This window comes from Crinia signifera, chromosome 11 (assembly GCF_055691185.1).
Source record: "Crinia signifera chromosome 11, ASM5569118v1, whole genome shotgun sequence".
Taxonomy (NCBI): Eukaryota; Metazoa; Chordata; class Amphibia; order Anura; family Myobatrachidae; genus Crinia; species Crinia signifera.
In genome coordinates, this window is record NC_139227.1 from 28,751,400 (window position 1) to 28,770,383 (window position 18,984).

General features: G+C 44.6%; 1 protein-coding gene across 2 annotated transcripts in view; it reads left to right on the forward strand.

Annotated features, from left to right (window-relative positions):
- The window catches only part of ANKRD11 (ankyrin repeat domain 11), a 167,660-nt gene that overhangs the window by 112,091 nt on the left and 36,585 nt on the right, over positions 1 to 18,984 (forward strand). For both annotated transcript variants that reach the window (XM_083163990.1, XM_083163991.1), the window contains one exon: positions 12,475 to 12,613. In XM_083163990.1, the coding sequence (XP_083020116.1) occupies positions 12,475 to 12,613 (139 nt within the window). The remainder of the gene's footprint in view (positions 1 to 12,474; positions 12,614 to 18,984) is intronic.

Sequence of the window (18,984 nt, forward strand, 5' to 3'; positions counted from 1 at the left end):
ATGGCCTGGAGGTTGAGCTGCAGATTCTAGCTCACAAGTAATTGCATGCGTCAGTCATCTCTACGATGCCTAAGGCCAGGAAACAGGTGACTTCTGCACATTAACACCACATTTGGAGGAGATATTTGGGCTGGTGTAAACAGTTGAAATTTCCACCAGCAGAATTTAAATTGGACCGCTTCCTTTATTTTCTGCAGTCTGGTTTGTAGTTGGGCCTACGCTTAGGTTCCTTAAAGGTACAGATTTCGTCCCTCTCCATTTTCTTCCAGAGGAAATTGGCTTCTTTGCTGGAGGTCCAGACTTTCCTGCGAGGGGTGCTGCATATTCAACCCCCCTTTGTGCCGCCAATACCTCCATGGGAATGGGAGGTGGTCTTGGACTTCTTGCAGTCTTCTTGGTTTGAACCCCTGAACTCCGTGGAGTTAAAGTTCCTAACATGGTAGACAGCCGTTCTGCACGGAGGGTGTCAGAGCTGGGCACTCTGTCTTGCAAGAGCCCATACCTCATGTTCCATGAGGAAAGGGCGGAGCTCAGAACCAACCCATGGTTTCTTCCAAAGGTTGTTTCGGCCTTTCATATGAACCGGCCTATTGTGGTTCCAGCATGTGGGCCTCACTGTGAGATCCCTGCCACCTTAGATGTGGTTCGGGCTCTCAAGTTGTACGTCCAAAGGATGGCTAGGCTTCGGAAAACAGATTCCCTCTTTGTTCTGTACGATGCCCAGGAAAAAAGTTGTCCGGCCTCAAAGCAATCAATTGCTCGCTGGCTTTATACTGCTATCAAACAGGCCTATGCTGTGGCTGGCCTGCATGGCCCTGATACTGTTAGGGCTCATTCTACCAGGGCAGTGGGTGCATCCTGGGTGGCTACCCGGGGTGTTTTGGCTTTGCAGCTATGTAGGGCAGCTACATGGTCGAGCCAACATACATTTGTCAAATTTTATAAATTTGACACCATTGCAAAAGAGGACATTCAGTTTGGGAATGCGGGGCTGCAGCAATCTCCGCACATTCCCACCGTCCTGGAATCTTGGGTATAATTCCCATACGTTATGATGAAATCCCCGATATCCCATATGGATGATAGAAAAAATAGGATTTTTATACCTGCCGGTAAATCCTTTTCTCGGATAGAGGATATTGGGCACCCGCCTCAGTGTGAGATCTTGTTGCCTTTTTGATTCTGTATAATGGATCCTGTTATCTTGAATTACAGTTATACTGTTTCTTCAGTTATGTTGCCAATCTTGTTCTTGGCCATTGTTGTGTTACGGGTTTGCTGGTTGCATGTCACTACTTTATTAACTGGTCTTGTGGGAGGAAGTAGAGGGGAGGAGCCAGTACACCCAGTTAAAGAGCTTCTATATGCCTGTCTCCTGCGGATACCTCTCTTCTCCCATACGTTATGATGAAATCTCCAATACCCCATATGGACTCCGAGAAAAGGATTTACCGGTAGGTATTATAATCCTATTTTTTCCACAAATCCCAAATTTGATATTGTAGCATTGCTAAGTTTTTGTGTAGCAAATTACATATTGAGTCAGATTGTAAGGTAGGTTAATGGTTTTCTTAGGTGTATTGTAATATGATGTAGACATTTCAAATGGCTGTGAGTATGTAAATTAGTAAAAAAAAAAAAACTTAATTGATATGGATATGTCTTACGAGGGCTTGATTAACCAATAGGCTGATTAGTCTGCAGCCTGGGGTGCTGGGTCCTGGTGGAGCGCAGCACTGGGATGGGAGCACTTCCTGGTGCCGCTTGAGTTGGGGCCCAGCATGGAACTTTGGGAGAAGTGGCGCCTCCTGGAATTGCCAAAGTCACTGAGGCTACTGCCAGCACTGTTGGGGCGGTAGGCCGTAATATGAATGGAGTTGAGGCCCGAGTGTTAGATTTTTTATTTGAATATTGTATTGTGACTTCTGTGACATGAGATAATGGTAGTAGGTTCGATCACAGCACCTTCATACAGAACTAGTGTAAAGATGTGTACTCCTACTTCTAGTACATCATGCAGCGCCAGTTACCAGCTCCCGTGCAACTCTGCTAATCTCTGGCATCTAGGGACATAGGGGCAGATGTATGAAGGGTCGTTATGGGGGAGAAGGGGTATCCGCGCACGTTATGTGCACTGATACCGCTTATCCCCCATGTATGAAGGAGGTGAGATGCGGTAAAGGACAGGGGCGCTATGCGCCCCTGTCCATATCGGCGCTGCTATTAAAATGCTAGCAGGCCGAATGTATGAACGGTCAGCACCGCTGACCGTTCCGCACGAAGCCGGGTTTGGCTTCGCCAGCATCAGGCTGGCGAAGCCCTATCTAAACAGCAGGGACAGCGCTGTCCCTGCTGTTAGGTCTGGGCTGCGCTGGGGATCTCGCGTGAACAGCGAGATCCCGCGCATGCCCAGTGCGGCCGGCCGGGGGACAGGAGATAGCGCATCAGTATTAACTGATGCGCTATCTCCAGAAAGGGACATCGCCGGAGGGGGGAGTTAACGCTTCCCCGCTTCGGCAGACAAGATGTTAATACATCTTGTCGATGTCCCTTCCTGCTTCGCCTCGCTATTGAGGCGAAGCAGGAAGTATCATAGCGGCGCGATAAGCGCTGCTATGATACATCTGCCCCATAATCATCTATATAGATTAATTCCTAAACCCAGCCTGGCCGTTACCTTTCAACACTGCCCCACAGGGACTGTGATGGGGATTATCATCACAGACTCCTGTACATCTTCTTTCATTTCTATCTTCTCTTTACACCAGGCGTAAATAAACCGCCGGAGAGTAGCGGCTCATGGTGTCCATTAGCTGCTGTGGATCTGAGCACGCCTTGTGTGGGTCCCTAAAGGGCACATGACTTTTTTTTATTTATCTTCATCTCAGTGGAAATCTCTATAATGACTGCAGCATTGTCACTGTCTGCCCCATAATCCCCCTTTCTCCACTTTAACAGCAAGAAATGTTTAGACTGTCCTTTTTAAAAAACACATCTTCCTACACTGTGCACTACTGAAATGGGGCAACACTGCAGCACTCAGTCATATAGTCCTCTGCCTGCGACATATACAGTGTGTGACTAAGTCTGTATATGGAGCGTAACAGCTTGTATTGGGTAAAAGCTGCAGCTGCTATGTTGTAGATTTGTGTACACATACAGAGACTCTGTTGCATGCCGATATACACATTAATCAGCACAGTCTTCTTGCGTCCTAGTCATTTTGCGACAAAGAAACATTTTCAACAGAAATCATTTAAAAAAAAAAAAAAAGATGCCCACCGCTAGATTTTCACTCTACCTGTGGCGCCAAGAGGGGTTGTTGGATGTCACTGCAGCAAACATGTTGATATAACATTAAGGAGGTGGATGGCTACCATAAACTGCAGCAAAGATGTTGATATAACATTAAGGAGGTGGATGGCTACCATAAACCAATAAGTACCATTGTGTTGTGGGTCCCAACCATTGTAGCTGTTTTTATATGGAAGACCTACCATGTACATAGGGGTCATTTCAGTTTTCAGCAAAGTGAATAGAGCTGGGAGTGAGCTCCTGAGGCTACGCAAATCCCTGCTCTGCTGTGTTGGAAAATACTACCGGTACTTGCAGGTGTTTAGGTCTGAGAACCGGCATTCTGTAACTGAAGTGCCCCCCCCCCCTATGCTGCTTGAGTGGGCACAAAATGGCATCACTGTCCTATATTTGTTGGATTTCCGTACTGCCTACATTCTGATGATGACTTGTTGAGGGTATGCCTAACCCTCCCTCTTGTCCCCCTATCCATAACCTTCCCTTCCCCTTTTGCCTAACCTTCTCTCCAGTAGCTTAATCATCACCTGCTGATCTGCTCGGAATGTCAACATTCTGCCGTGTTTCATGCTAATGTGTGTTTTTTTTAAATATACACTGCTGCCCAAGATCCCCTCCTGCAGCCGGTTAACCCATGAAGAGTAGTAACAGCTGAGATGTAGTACCTGCCGGCATGCCGAACATTAGGGACATTGAGCCCTAGCTCCCAACATGCGGTGCCACATGGTTTTGCAAGTAGTTTGCGATCAAGTCTCAATTAGGCCAATAGTCTTTTTCTATGGATAGGTTCTTCCCAGGAACAGCAGCTTACAGTGAATTGGAAACCTTTTTTTTTTTGTTTAATAATCTTCTAGTGCCAGGAGGTTTGTTAGTTTTAGCCTGTGGTAAGACCGGAGAAGTGGTTCCAGCAGGTGCCGGTGTAGGAGCCTGCGTGGGAACAAGCTGTTCCAGGTGCCAGTATATTACAGTAGGAGGACTTGGTTACAGGTGACTACTGATGGGAAGTGGGAGTACCTGGGAGTGGGGAATAGCCCACTTGGTTGTTCATTGGTTAGTAACCATCCTGTCAAATCTGGGATCGCTGGGTGAAAAAATCACTTATATTTGTGTATGAGAGAGTAGATGATACGGATGTTTTGTGCAGTTATAAAAGTGATTGAATAATCTTACCGATGGCCATACACTTTGGTATTTTGTATGTGGGCTATATTGCTTTTTCTAATTAAGAATGTTTTAAAAACCTAGAGAGGCTTGTTGGTTTCATCTATCCCAAACACCGTCCATACTGCTTGTTCAGTTCTGCATAATTGGGTGGGGAACTTGTGATGTATGACTTATAATGTAAAACCTTGGCGTCTAGTCGGTTAAATAGCTGCCGCTAATAGATCCAGGTGTGTGTGTTATCATAGCAGAATATCCAGACCTACATTTCTTAGGCCGGTTTCACACACTCCGGCTCCTGCCGGACGGCGAAATCCCACACGGCCAGGGAGCCGTGCCGCACACAGTAGATTATCATGGAGGGGATGGCCACAGACTGGCAGCCGTCCCTTCCAGTGGCGGGATCCTGCTGCAACCGTGCGGCCGGGCCATGGCCATCCCGTGTGAATGGACACAATAGTGTCCATTCACAACTAATGTGTGCGGCACGGCTCCCTGGCCGTGCGGGATTTCACCGTCCGGCAGGAGCCGAGTGTGTGAAACCGGCCTTAGGGTTATTAGGATAACAGTGTCTAGGGCGACATTAGAATGGTTGACCACTATTGGTTGACAGGTCAATATGGAAAAAAGTTCACATTCATTATTCATATTTGAATGATGAAGACAGGGCTGTACTGTGCCTTTCATCCTTAGGCTCCATTATGTGATGGGGACAGGGCTGTGCTGCACCCGTCATCCTTAGGATCAGTTATAAGATGGGACAGGGCTGTGCTTCCCGGTCATCCTTAGGATCAGTTGGGATCAGTTATGAGATGGGGACCGAGATCTGCTTACCTAACTGATCCTAAGGATGACCGGTAAGCACAGCCCTGTCCCCCATCACATAACTGATCCTAAGGATTGACAGGTACAGCACAGCCCTGTCCCCATAACATGTCATCCTTAGGATGGGGACAGGCTGTGCTTATCTGTCATCCTTAGGATCAGTTATGTGATGGGGGGTGTTCAATGTGGGATTCCAACTGTCAGAATGTTCCGATAGTTGAAATGCCGGGTCGTTTTCAGTCAGCTCGTCTGCAACTCAACAGACTAAATTCAATGTTCCGCCTGTCAAGTGTCAAAAAGTGGGCAATTTTAGCAAAAACCGTCTGAGGGTTGTCGACGAACAGCCGCAAATTAGACAATCCATGGCATTTTCCGATAAAACAGATCCAACATGATTAACCCAGTCTATTTGGGCATTTAGAAAGTATTGGTTTCCCAATCAGAAGCAATTGAATTACACTGGGGAAACCAATTGAATTGCCCACAGATAAAGTGTAAAGTTTAACATAAGCAGATGGACCGGTTTCTCTTTCATTCCCTTTGCTACAAGTTATGAGTTATCTGTGGCAATGATTATTAAATACCAGCAGATGGGTTAATAAACCCTTATAATGCTCCGCTATAACAAGGACAAAAGTACAAAGCTTTGTGTAGGCAGTAAACTAGCTTTGTGTTTCTGTGCCTTTGTGCCTTAACTGAGAGACCGAGTTCCCTGTTCTACTTACAGCAAAAATGTCATGCATGCGGATAAACGTATAAACTGGAAGAGCTTTAGAAAAAAATGATGCACAGCACCATAATCACATAAGGTGGCATTCAATTAGCTCCAGGACTTGGTGTTTCAGCTCCTGCCCATGGTAAGCCCACAACTTGATCCAAGGCTGCATTTAACAAACCCTTCTGCCCACAACCGCCTGAGGTGCCTACAGAAATCCATGTTTAATTCATACTTCAGAGGCGTTTATTGTATAGTTTAGGCCACTTAGGGGGGTATACAGTGTCAAGGGCACAGCTGTTGAGCTAGCTCGACAGTCGGGATTCAATGTCCCGAGCGGTGAGAAGGGGGCGTGACCGCGAGCTGAGGCCGGAAATAGTCTAGCTCCGGCCGGGAGCTCGACTATTTCCAGCTTTTCTCGGCAGAACTAGCCCGACAGCTTCTGAAGTCGGGCTCGTTCTGCCGAAAACCCCTGTTCAATGCTGTCGGGGAAGACAGCATTGAATAGGGCCCCGCACCCATCTCCCCCGTCGGGAGATGGGTGTGGGAGCATGACAGACATTGAATACCCCCCTTAGTGTAGGGTTTTTAGCTCCTGTGATCCTGAGTGAAGTCCATCGAGTAATTGAATCATAGTTGGACTTGATGCCATCAGTGGAACCCATTAACCCTTGGCATTAACCTAACCCACCCCTAAATACTTATGAATCCTGCAGCTAATCTATCTGGATTGTAAGACTATGGGAAAAGATGTACAATATGAAGCCGTGAAAGAAGTTTCCCCATGGCAACCAATCAGCTTCTGCTTTTCATTTTATAGAATGGGCTTGTTGAGGGTTTGGTATAGAAGATCTACAAAAGGCAAAAGGTTGACCAGTTAAAAGATAAGTGATGGGTAAGGTCTACATGGTCAACAGGTTGGCATGACCATAGTCAACACAGAAATGGTTGACGCGTGTGCCCCTGTGGGTTTGTTTTGCTGGCCACACTTCAGGCAAGGGGCATTGCTTTGCTAGCTCTCTGCTTGCCATAGGTAACGTCAGTCACATGTTGGAAAACATGATCAACACAAAAATATCTTTTGTACCTGGTGACCCATCACCCAGATACTTTTTGAATAAATGCTACCTCGATGCTGTTGCTATAGACATCTCGGCTCTTATCCCTGCTTCATACATCTGTTCCATAGAGTAGAGATATGTATGTATGTACAGATGTCACCCCAAACAGCGCCTCTTGTCACACCAGGTGATGCGAGAATCTGCTAGCATCAGGCATCTGTTGTATTCTTCATTGACGAAAAAGTCTGTCACAATGCAACTAGGACACACAACAACACACTGCTGATTAATGTGTAATGCCACTTGTATATCTGTGTGCATCCGAGTCTGTACACCAAGCCATATCTTTTCTAGTACATGTTCTATTCGGCTCCATAAAGACTCAGTCGCACACCATTCCTATCAAATGAATCCGCAATCTCCTTGTGCATCCTTGCCCTCTTGCACTGTAACCAACATGCGTTTTCTGCAACAATAGAAAAGCCACCGGATGTTGGTAGAGTTTCACTTGCACCAGGCATATTGTGCTGCATGTTGTGTTTAAGTTGTGACTAAGTACCTATGTGTGCGCTGAAACGTGTGACATATCTTGGTTTTCAGCTAGCCACCTCCGGGGGTTGTGAGCTGAAATGTCTTTACGGTGCTCAGTTAGGGTCTTTGCATTTAAAAAAGGTGTCTCTGCAAAGATGGGAATCTGTTGAAATTAGCCTCTTTTATGCTGGATCCTAATGATCCTAAGAACCTGTGTTCTGTGAGTACCCTTTCCAATAAGGCACAGGTTCTCAAACTGTCCTAAGGAACCCACAACAGTGTGTGTTTTGCAGGTCTCCTCAGATTCAAGTGAAATTAGCTCCACCTGGCTCTCCTAAAATGTCAGTCAGTAATGAGTGCACCTGCTGGGTGACCTAGAAAACGTGAGCTGTGTGGGGTCCTGAGGGCCGAGTTTCAGAACCACTGCAATAAGATAGCGAATTATACCCCTTTTATACCTCTGTAAAAACCCCGGGTCATCAGCGGGTCAGCCTCAGAATAAATGGGTCACGCCGTGTTCCTTTACACGGGACTTCTACCCAGATCCTGACCTGAGTAGAACACAGCTAGGACCTGGGTAGAGGACCCAGCTCCCGTTTACATGAATGGGGGACGTCCAACCTGCGGACCACAGGTTGGATGGGAGGGGGGCGCGCCCACCCTGCGGACCACAGGTTGGATGGGAGGGGGGCGCGCACAGCCTCCGCTGCGGTCTGCTCTACTCTGCAGACAGCAGCAAAGGAGGTGAATGGATGCCTGTCTGCGGCATCGACGCACACAACCCCGGACGACGGCTGGGGTCTGCCCAGCAACTTACCTTGGTGCTGTGCTGCCCCCAGCACGGCGATCAGCAGTCCCGGCGCTTGGAGATGATGTCATCATGAAGCGCCGCCTCAGTTTACACTGCGGGTAGGCAACAGGGCTTGGATCCTTGTTCGAAATGCCAGGTCGGATCTGGGATTTTTGGTGTAAAAGGGGTATTCTAGTGTAATTGGGATGCTGAGTGCTGTAGGAAGTCCTAGCTTGCCATTGAACATAGAAGCACAGTATATATTTATAGCCACAACGGGGTCAGTCGTGTGTTCTATGCAGAAAGGTGACACTTCTCACTCTTCCTCTATCCCCTGCCTCCCAGATAAGTGTTTAATATAGTTATGAAAACTCCACCCCATTGTTTGTGAGCTCCAATGAGAAGGAGAATGTGACGGTATATTGGGTATAATAAGGCTGTTTGGGACATGCATTTCATTAGACTGCTTTCTGCCCATTGTGTCAGCTCACTATAGAGGTATTGGGGCTTTCGTAGCATTTTAATGAGATTTATGTTTATGTAGCTTAATTAATGATTCTCTAAAATTGAGGGCTAAGCATCCATAATAGGTTTGTCTGATATATTTATTAAGTTTCGATATATGAAATATATTCAACCCATTGATGGTCTTTGTATTACCTTGTTCTGCTAATCTCTGCTTGTATACCGGCCTGTTTGGTGCTTTCTTACCTTTTGGGCAGAGTTCTCTGATTTAGCATCTCCAATATTTTCAGTGTCTGCACATCCTGGTCTGGTGCAGCCTCCTTGCAGTTTTTCTGAGTGGTTCTAGTATGGAAAGGGTTAACCTTAGGGCATGGTCACATGACTTAGTGGGATGCCGCTGCAGGTCCGGGAAGTAAACCGCTCTGAAGCCTTCCGGGATCTCAGAGGGTTCTGCAGCTGACATCATGCAGCACGGGGAGCTCTGGCTGCATCCCACTGACTCTAAACGTGACCTGCGTGTGTATTTGGACAGCATACAGCTGGGGCTTTGCTGCATTATCCAAGCTTTCATAGTAATCTATTGTCCCTTGTTCTACCTAAACAGTTACAGCTGGGTCAGTGGGTCTGCAGGTTCCACACAGAGCCGCTAGATCGAAGGCAATCACTTGGTCCCTTTCAGTTTAATCTGAACAGTTGCAGTTCATTCCCCAGCTATAGCATATTTGCCTGTGAGATCTAAAACGTGTTCCTTACAAAAGTGAATTAGTGTGATTGTTTATGCATTGTTACATCGGTTTTGTTGAGGTTACACAAACGTTTATAATTTCAGCAATATGATTAAACTCCTATCCGAAATAGAAGGAAACTCCCATATGCAGTAATTGTCACATCAGCCGGGGGCACAGCCACACAAATGGCAATGCAGCGATTGCTGGAGTAGGAAGTGTAATACATAATCGGAGGTAGCATATAGGCCAGGCAGTCTGGTTACGTATTAAAGCGCATGATTGCACCAGTGTGTTCCTCCCAGCCAGTCTGTGGTCATATTGGAAAGTTCTACTGTTCAACACCCAGGCTGTTAGTTATTTGCATCTAATGACTTACACATGTTACTTACATATTACATGTGGCTTTGTTATTTGTGTGCTTATTTTGGTTATTATGCAGCTTCTTCCCTTCGGCCAACTGAAGCTCATGGATACAGCTGGGGCATATTTATAGGCCACGTAGCCTTTCTCTAGTAATGCTGTCTCGCCAAGCATCCTCACACAAATGTATAAGAAATAAATGTGGAATTACTGTAACACATCAACAAAAGGGCGGACAGTTGCAGTTAATTATGTGATGAACATCCACAGCAAAGATATTGCTGCCACCAGGCTATTGTGTAGGGGGATGACCATCCCATATTGCGATTGACAGGAGATACTTGAAAGGCGCGTATGTGTGTTATGGAGAAAAGAAGTCAAACAATGGAGCCAAACCTAGAATATCTAGAAAGGTCCTTATCCTTCCTAAACATGAAGGTGGGGTTGCCTTTCCCGACTTTGAGCTACCATAGGGCCTGCCTCCTCAGTCAACTTAGCGACTGGTTTAATCTAGATAACCATAAACCTTGGGTGATAATTGAACCTGCACCGTGATAATTGCACCACACACCCTTGTTAGATCTATTGTGGCTACCAGCAGACCTTTCTGTGATGTGCCCTGGTCCGGGTGAAGCGATAGGGGCGACCTTGCTGGCATGGCATAAGTTTGTCTCCTCCTGTGACTGAGTCACTTTGCCCGGTCCGGAGCTATCACTATCCACTGTCGCTTCATTTATTCCTGCATTATGCTTTGACTTTTGGAAATCTAGGGGTCTTGTTAAACTTGGTGATATTTGTGACTCGGGGGTCTAATCCCTTTCAGTAGTTTACAGTTGTCTTACGCTGTGCCAAAGCATGATATTTTTAAAATATTTGCAGATTTGACTTTGGTTACGCTGCCAGACCTCATTTTCTTTCTGTCATCTCTTCTCCCACCTTGAAGCTGATTCGATTTCGCCTGCACTAGTAATAGAGGTAGTGTCTCCTGGTGGTGCTTTTGATTTTGGGAAGTTAGCATCCCAGTTAAAATGGGAACTTGACCTTAACACAACCCTCTCTGATGACTGAACACATATCGCTGGTTTATGCTTCAAAATTTCCAAATGCCTATCTCACTCTGAGATGTACTACAAGCTGTGTCATAGAGCCTGCTTCACACCGGATAAACAACATACAATATGGTCCTCCACATCAAAATACTGCTGGAGACCATGTGGTTGTATCGGTACCTTATTTCATGTGATTTGGTCCTGCCCGATGTTAGTCTTTATGGTCTTCTGTATGTGCACTTATTAATGAGGTGTTAATGGTGGATGTCTCCATTGATCCTGTTGTGGCCCTTTTCCACTACCACCCAAGCCATTAACCATTGGTGACTCCTATCTGCTGGGTCATTTCCTAATTGCCACGAAGGCGGCTATCGCCCAGCTGTAGAAATCTGCATCAATTCCTAGCCTTTTTACTATTATACAAAAGATTCATAAACACTATGTGTACGAGACTTAGGACAGTACTTAACCCATTTCTTGAAAGGTGATGAGGCCAAATTGGAGTAAGTGGGGTGAAGTCATGGATAGGCGGGGACATTCCCCCCTCAGTAAAACACCTATTGCTTTTCCTCCGACTTTATAATTCTATATGCTGTTTTCGTTTTTGCATTCGTAGCATGCACCTGGCTCACCTCACCTTTTTCTTTCCTCCTTTTTTCTTCCTGTTTTCAACCCTCGCACCTCTTGTTAAGGAGGTGCTGTTTTTTGTACTTTTCAATACGAGTTGTAGATTACTGAGCAATTGTTGTATGATATTTAACTCCTTATGTCAGGTTTATTTGTGTCTTTAGTACTTTTTCTGCTCCTTAATGTAGAGGATATCTTCGCAGTGGATACTAGCGCTAATGTGTTATAATTGTGTACTGTGTAATACTTGCTTAATACTCCCTGCCCTTTTCTCTTATGTACCCTTATTTGCTTATTTCTCTAAATCTGAATAGACACTATTGTTTAATAAAGTCAAACAATGGCAAGACTTGTTGGCACAGTCCTAGAAGTAATCGGTCACATGTAAAGGGGACATTTTAGGATTAGAGGAAGAGAGAAGGCAACCCCCCCTTCTTTATTTGGGGGTCCATGTGATGGAACCTAAAACTGACACACAAAAAAACGCACGAAAACCTCACCCTTGTTGACAATTTGTTGCTGACTCCTGTATACCATAACTCCACCGTATATACCACGGGTATGTGTACTAGGCACTATTTAGAACAGGGCTGGGCACTAGTGGCCCCCCCAGCTGTTGAGGAACTACACATCCCAGGATGCTTTGCATTAGTTTTGTTATGTGGCCATGCTGAAACTGATGCAAGGCATGCTGGTATGTATAGTTCATCAACATCTGGAGGGCCACTGTTGCCCAGCCCTGATTTAGACTCTGCCTGGACACAGGCCCTGATTTTAGTACGTTATAAAGTCATGTGACCTTGTAGCTGTTGTGCGACTCGTCTGATATATGTGCATTTTCTTTTTCAAGGATAAAGATAAAGTTTCCTTAAATAAAACTCCAAAGTTGGACCGAAGTGATGGAGGGAAAGAAGTGAAAGAGAAAACTACGAAAAGAAAATTGCCATTCTCAGTTGGGACAAATGGAGATCAAAAAGATTCAGACACAGGTAATGGCTGCTCTACATTGTACACCCGTGCCTGCATTGTGATGTCGGCTCAGCCTCCTGCTTTGTGGTTTTCTTATGGTGTACGATCTTCTGTGTCTTACAATGAGCGCAGTACAAATATAGTGTTCTCTGTGGGGATTGGGTACCCATGCCTAACTGATTGTAGTCAGTCCGGTTTCCGTTGGGTGATGCAGGTGCGGTTGTCATTCAATGTTCTATATACCCCGTTGGAGTGAAAGGGAGGCGGGTGTGAGCGTGTAGTGTGAGTAATCACACTTGCACTACTAGGAAGATGGCTCCTACTTTGTCAACAGGGAGCAATTAAGCTGTTCTAGCACCACATCTTTTAGCTGGAAAAGTACAAGTGTCCCCTTTTGTGAGTTTCATGTTCATGTCAAATACAATTTTACCATAACACAAATCGTCTTTCCACACGAATCAGGCGGCAGTAACTTTCATCGTTGCTCAAAATTTCCTTTTCCAACAATTGATTACTGGCAAAATGAGGTCTGTTCATACTGTGGGTGTAGTAGGAGTCATGGGTGTGTCAGTAAAGTAAGCATGCGAATCAAACTTTGTAAAATCAATCTTTAATTTGTGTGTGTTATCCAGTTGCGTGGCTGACCTCATTTGTGTTCTGTATACGGAACTGATGACTAATATGTAACTGATAGGACAGGTGCACACAGGTACTGCAAGGCTAATGAAGCAAAGCAACCAGAAATTGGTGCTGTAAAAACAAATTGAAACCTTGACGTTCGTTCATTTGCATTGGAAGCCCCTCTGTTCTATACAACGGTTTAATTAAAACACAGCCCTAATTGCACAGATACCTTTAGTGTTATCCTATTGCCAGCACAATGCTTAATATATGCTCTGGAAGTCGTCTAACACAACGAATCTGTTGGAAGCTCAATTGTTTAAAAGCTGTCGGGGGTGGGACTATGGAAAAGTGTGGGGTGTGCTTTGGTTGCCCACTCCTCACACTACAGCGCTCATTGATAAAGTAAACGAATCGAAGTTAAATATTCTGGCACAACTTGCAGAGCTGTGATTGTGAGCGTCTTCCTGGCCTCCCAGGTGAGCAGCACATCTCAGACCTGGTGCTCAGACCTTGTGTAGGCCCAGATTTCAGCTTCGTTTATAGATAGGCTCACCATACTATCCCTTTAAAAAAAAAAAAAGGGACCCTCCTGAATTACACAGGTTCTGGGGCTGATCAAATCAAGGGGGATATTGGCTTGAATTAAGCCAGCCACAGAACCTGTGTAGTTCATTAGGGTCCCAATTTAAAAGGATAATAGCGGAAACGTACTTCTCATAATTAAAGGTGCCCATACATGCTCCGATCCCGGCGTGCGTTCTGGGCTAAAATAGCATCCATTGCATCGCATTGCAGGCCGTGTGCTTGCAATGCGATGAAAAGCAAGTACAAAAAGTATGTGCAGCACATACTTTTTGTACTGTGCGATGAGGTGCCGCAGGAGCGCGCACCTCAAAGCACACATCGCACCGTCGGGATTGGAGTGTGTATGGGCACCATAAGACTATTAAAGTTATTACTATGTTTGCTGTTTTGCCCAAAATGGGCAAAAGCATGCTGCACTGCAGGTGGGGCAAATGTAACCTGTGTAGAGTTAGTATTAGGGGCACCCAAGTCTGAATTAGGCCCATAGAGCTGCTCTGTTTACTTGGCTTTGTGCTACTGAGCATTGCTACAATGCCAGTCTGTACATCCCAGCCAGGTATAGCATTTCATACACTGCACCTCTACTAACCTGCCATGTAGACTGAGGGGATGTTCTGGAACAGCAAGTTTTGTCAAATGTACTTTAATTTCTACTGCAGGAATCTGCTACTCTTTATCTATATACCCAAATATTATTGTGGTTATGTGTTGGAACCTTGGTAGGTAAAGCAAGCAGTGGGTTGGGTGCAGGTCCCTCCAGATGATGGCTACTTACTATTAGGTCAGGCATGTGCAAACTCCAGCTGTTATAAAACTACACATCCCAGCATGTCTTGCTATAGTTTTAGCATACCCTTATAGCAAAACTGTGGCAAGGCATGATGGGACTTGTAGTTTCATAACAGCTGGAGGGCCATAGTTTGGACATGCCTGTATTAGGTTGTGACCAGATGCAAATCAGATATGTTTGCGCCCTCTGGGTTTTGGATATTGAAGGCTTATCTGTTACTGACTCTACCCACTGCCCCCGCCTAGGTCCTGCATCGCCAGTTGGAACCGCTTACTTCTGATTATGTATGCACAGGCTGCTGCAACACCACCTGGATGGTGTCTGCAGATCCCTACTGTTCCTTTACTATAGACCTGTCACTGGTAGCTGCCAGCACAGAACCCAGTTTGTGCTACAGTTGGTCACAGGAATGCAGTAGTAGTTGTCTTTAAAAGCTCAAAGTTTTTTTTTTTAGAAGGCTCTTCCCCTTGCTGATGGCGCTTGGGGGTATCACAGCATACAGATGTTCAGCAGAAGTACACTTCTCCTTAAGGTCACAGTGGAAATACACACTTAGGGATCACGTGACCGGTTTCTATCCCATCTGAGCACCCCGTACCATGGGGTTAAATCCCACCCAATTTTCCCTAAACTAATCAAACTATCTAAATATAAATACAGGTCAGCTTTCAAAGGATATCAGCCAGACAAGTTTGCTTTCCTTAAACAATATAATTTGTCATATTATGGTCTCTTTCCATAAACTCTTACATACACACAACAGGACATTCTAAAAAACAACAAACCATAAATTTTACATGAATGCTCCCTGGAGGGCATAGACCATAAACAAGGCTAGGTAATTCCACCCTAGGTCCGTAGAATTACCATATCACTTGTGACATTGTCTCATGAACAACCTGCTTCCATAAAAAGCATTCTAAACAAAATGCCATGCATTTAACCGGTCCCCCCCCCCCATTTTGCAGGTGCCTTAAATATTACATGTTAAAGTCCATTATTAAATATCTGTTTATAGTGCAAACAGAATAAACATCTGAAAGCAGCAGCACAAGGGCCCCTCAGTATCACAGCTGCTATGTGGGCTAGCTTTTCAGCCGCAGATTGCAAGAGCGCCTTGGTTAGCATATCCTACAGATTGCAAGCTTGGAGACTGGTTTCCTTATCTCTGTCTGGTTCAATTACTGTTAATTGCTGGTCATGGCATTAAATGATATCCTAAATGTGGGTTAGATATTGCTGTTAAGATGCGGACCAAAGTTCTGCAATTCTAGACAATATTTGAAAATGTTGATGTCTCTGTAAGTAATGTAGATAAATGCATTGCATGCTACATTAATATTAACACTTAATAAATAGCAGAAATTGGAATAGGTTCTAAACTTTATTCTAAAATGCACAAGCAACGTGGTGTTATGTTTGCCCTGAATCATTGTCTATGGACTTGCTTTTGCATTCATTGCTGTTGATCATATAGAGCACTTGAGTTGCTTGGAGGATTTTGATTGGTCTGTTTTCCTGTGACAAAGTATTTCCAGTTCTGCTCTGAAGGGCATATTTACTCTAAGTCTTAGGCCCTTATTCAACTGTATTACTACTGTGATCCGCACCGTAAGCACACATGCAGGACCACATGGCAAAACTGTAAATGCCTCGTGGGGAGAGGGGGGTAAGCGGTGTTTTCTAAAAAAAAAATATATGGGTTCGTCAACCTGTATTCTGGAAGTGGCCAGGCCAAGGACTGCATTGTATTAAATAAGTTTTATTGTGTGTACACACTCGGACGATTGTGGTTGTCGCCGATGTCTGCAGCAGCTACAGGTACCCGATGGGTGCTAGCATCGGCAAGTACATATACACGCTTGCAGATGCCAGCAGGGGTGAGCATCTGCTCCCTCATCTGTACATGCACAGATGATGGAGGTGGTTGTGATTGACCCACTGGAGTGCACATTGACCGTCTGGCAGAGCAGACACTGAGAGATGTAATGAATATCGCTCAGAAGTGCCAAAATGAGCAATATCTCTCATATCACCTAGTGTGTACGGGGCTTTGGAAGAGACTTCCCTTGTTCAGGGTAATACAACCTACTGCACATCTTTTACAGCAGTTCAACACTTCTAGATGTCACAGCAGGTATACACATTCTGAGGCATGCAAAGTCCAACACAACTGATCTTCCCAAGCTTTTAGGAATCCAAATAGAAAAGCCCATGTATAGGTGTATTGTGTATTTGGGTGAACGGACTTTAAGCTTAATGTTTTTTTTTTCTGATATGAAATCTCTGATTTTAATATTGTAACTTCCTATACCACATTTTTTATTCTTTGACAGTACGGTGACATTTTTTCTTTAACTAGAATGGGTGCTGAGAGGTTCCCCACACCTGGACAGCTAGGCATGCGTGCCGTGTGATTGACAGATGGCTGCTATGTAATAACAGCTCTTGCTTCACAATTTGCACTACGCTGTAGTAATTGGGTTTAAAAACAAAGCAGTCTTCGGTTTCCGGGCTTTTTTTCAAACCCATACAGATGTCGGAATATTGGCTGTTCCGCTTGTTTGTGTAACTATGTGCTTGTTCCTCTGTAGAGGGCTATTCCATGATGCTGGGAGAATGGGGATGTGCTTCAGTAGAACCTGCCGAGAGGACATTATAAAGCTAGCACCACGGACCGTTTGCTAACCGACTTATTTTATCAAGTCAATTACAGCAGTTTCTATCTTTAGGAAGGCGTTTTAATTGAATCAGCCTAATGGCTTTGTGCAGACTAGCGGCAGCAGTGTGGGGGATGCAGGGTATTGATCAGGCTTCCATTCTGCTCTAAGCCTTTAACCAGTTACTTTAATCTGACCCACTGCAGAAGCCGGCTGGACTTAATGGTGGGAGCTGATGAGCGGTTTATGGTGTTCGTGTTTTTCTGCTCTACACGATTTCCAGGTGGGATTGATCACGTGCAGCCTGTCCGTGATATATTCTGTAACAGGTTTTGCTTTTTAATTTCAAACTTTTGATTCACAGGTTTCATAGTCTGTTTCACCCCAAAACAATAAACTTGCATGAAATTAGGGCTACACAAATGATGCGTCTGAAACCAACCTGACCTTTGGGGTCTTTTTTTATTTTTTTTTGAATAGGTGTTGATGGTCTGAATGGGGGGGTGTGCACAGACTATTTTGACTACACCCATAGGCAATTTTGACTAAGCCAATTGGGCCATATACACGCTTAGTCAAAATCGACACTTTCTATCCTATCTATACTGGTAGACTTAAGGAGTATTCAATGTTTTTTTTAGAGTCTGGCTCACCGCTCACTGTTCTGTGTCCCTGTGATCTCGCTGAAGCGCTCGGCACTTTTTCTTATCTCTTCATTTCTGACTACCTCAGTATTCAACGTGTGGCCAGCTCGCCGGCCCCTTTTGCGAACTTAGCATAATTATGCGAGTTCAAATGGGAGTGCTGTAACTGGAGACATCTGTTTTCTCCTGCTCTCCACGTGAGCTGGTCAGACTGGGATGTGAGCAGGGTGTTCATCTCAGCAGCGTGTTCCTCGCATTTGTGGACTTGTATTTTTTTTACAAAGGTTTAGAAAGGTTAATGTTTTGTTCAGTATTTATTTTACAACAAATGGCTGTGTGACTATTTTAATTGGGTTTGTGCAGACGGGTGTATTTTGTTCTTTTTGGCCTTTTATCCTTGTGTTGTGCTTTTGGCATTGTTTCTTTGCCCTGTGTTTTTATTTAATTTATTTTATAATTGTTAGCGTGTTTAAAAGCCTGTTTGGGCGTTAGGTGAGGAAGAAGAGAGGAAGCATGGGAAATTACTAGGAGCATTCCAAAATTATTTCTTATTGGTTACCATTAAAATAACTTATTCAATTCCAAATAAATTAATATAGAAGTACAGCATTATGGCACTTTCAATAAATACATTAGAGTACATTTTTTAATTTATAAGCCTTAAAAAAACAAAAAAAAATAACAACTTTAACAAAGATAACCCTACAGTTCACCTATAAAAGATGCCGAGGGAAAAATGGAGAACATCTCTAAAAAAAAGAAACCAGCAGGACTCGCAATTTGTGCATTTAATACACTTTTTGAGAGAGACACTAAAATCCCCATTGAACAGACATTGCGAACACTGGGGAGAAGTGCAGGGTGAACTGAGTTAGCTTCGCAAAATATTTTTGGAGAAGCAACAGAGCTGAATACAGGGAAGCACAAAATATGAGAGAAAACTTCACTACTCTCAAAAAACATGCACACTCACCGTTATTTACGGCGACATAGGAGCATTGAATACATGCCTGACTCCCTACAAAATTAACCCTAGATTGTCTGCGTACATGTGGTAGGAAATATAGATTGTAAGCTCCACTGGGGCA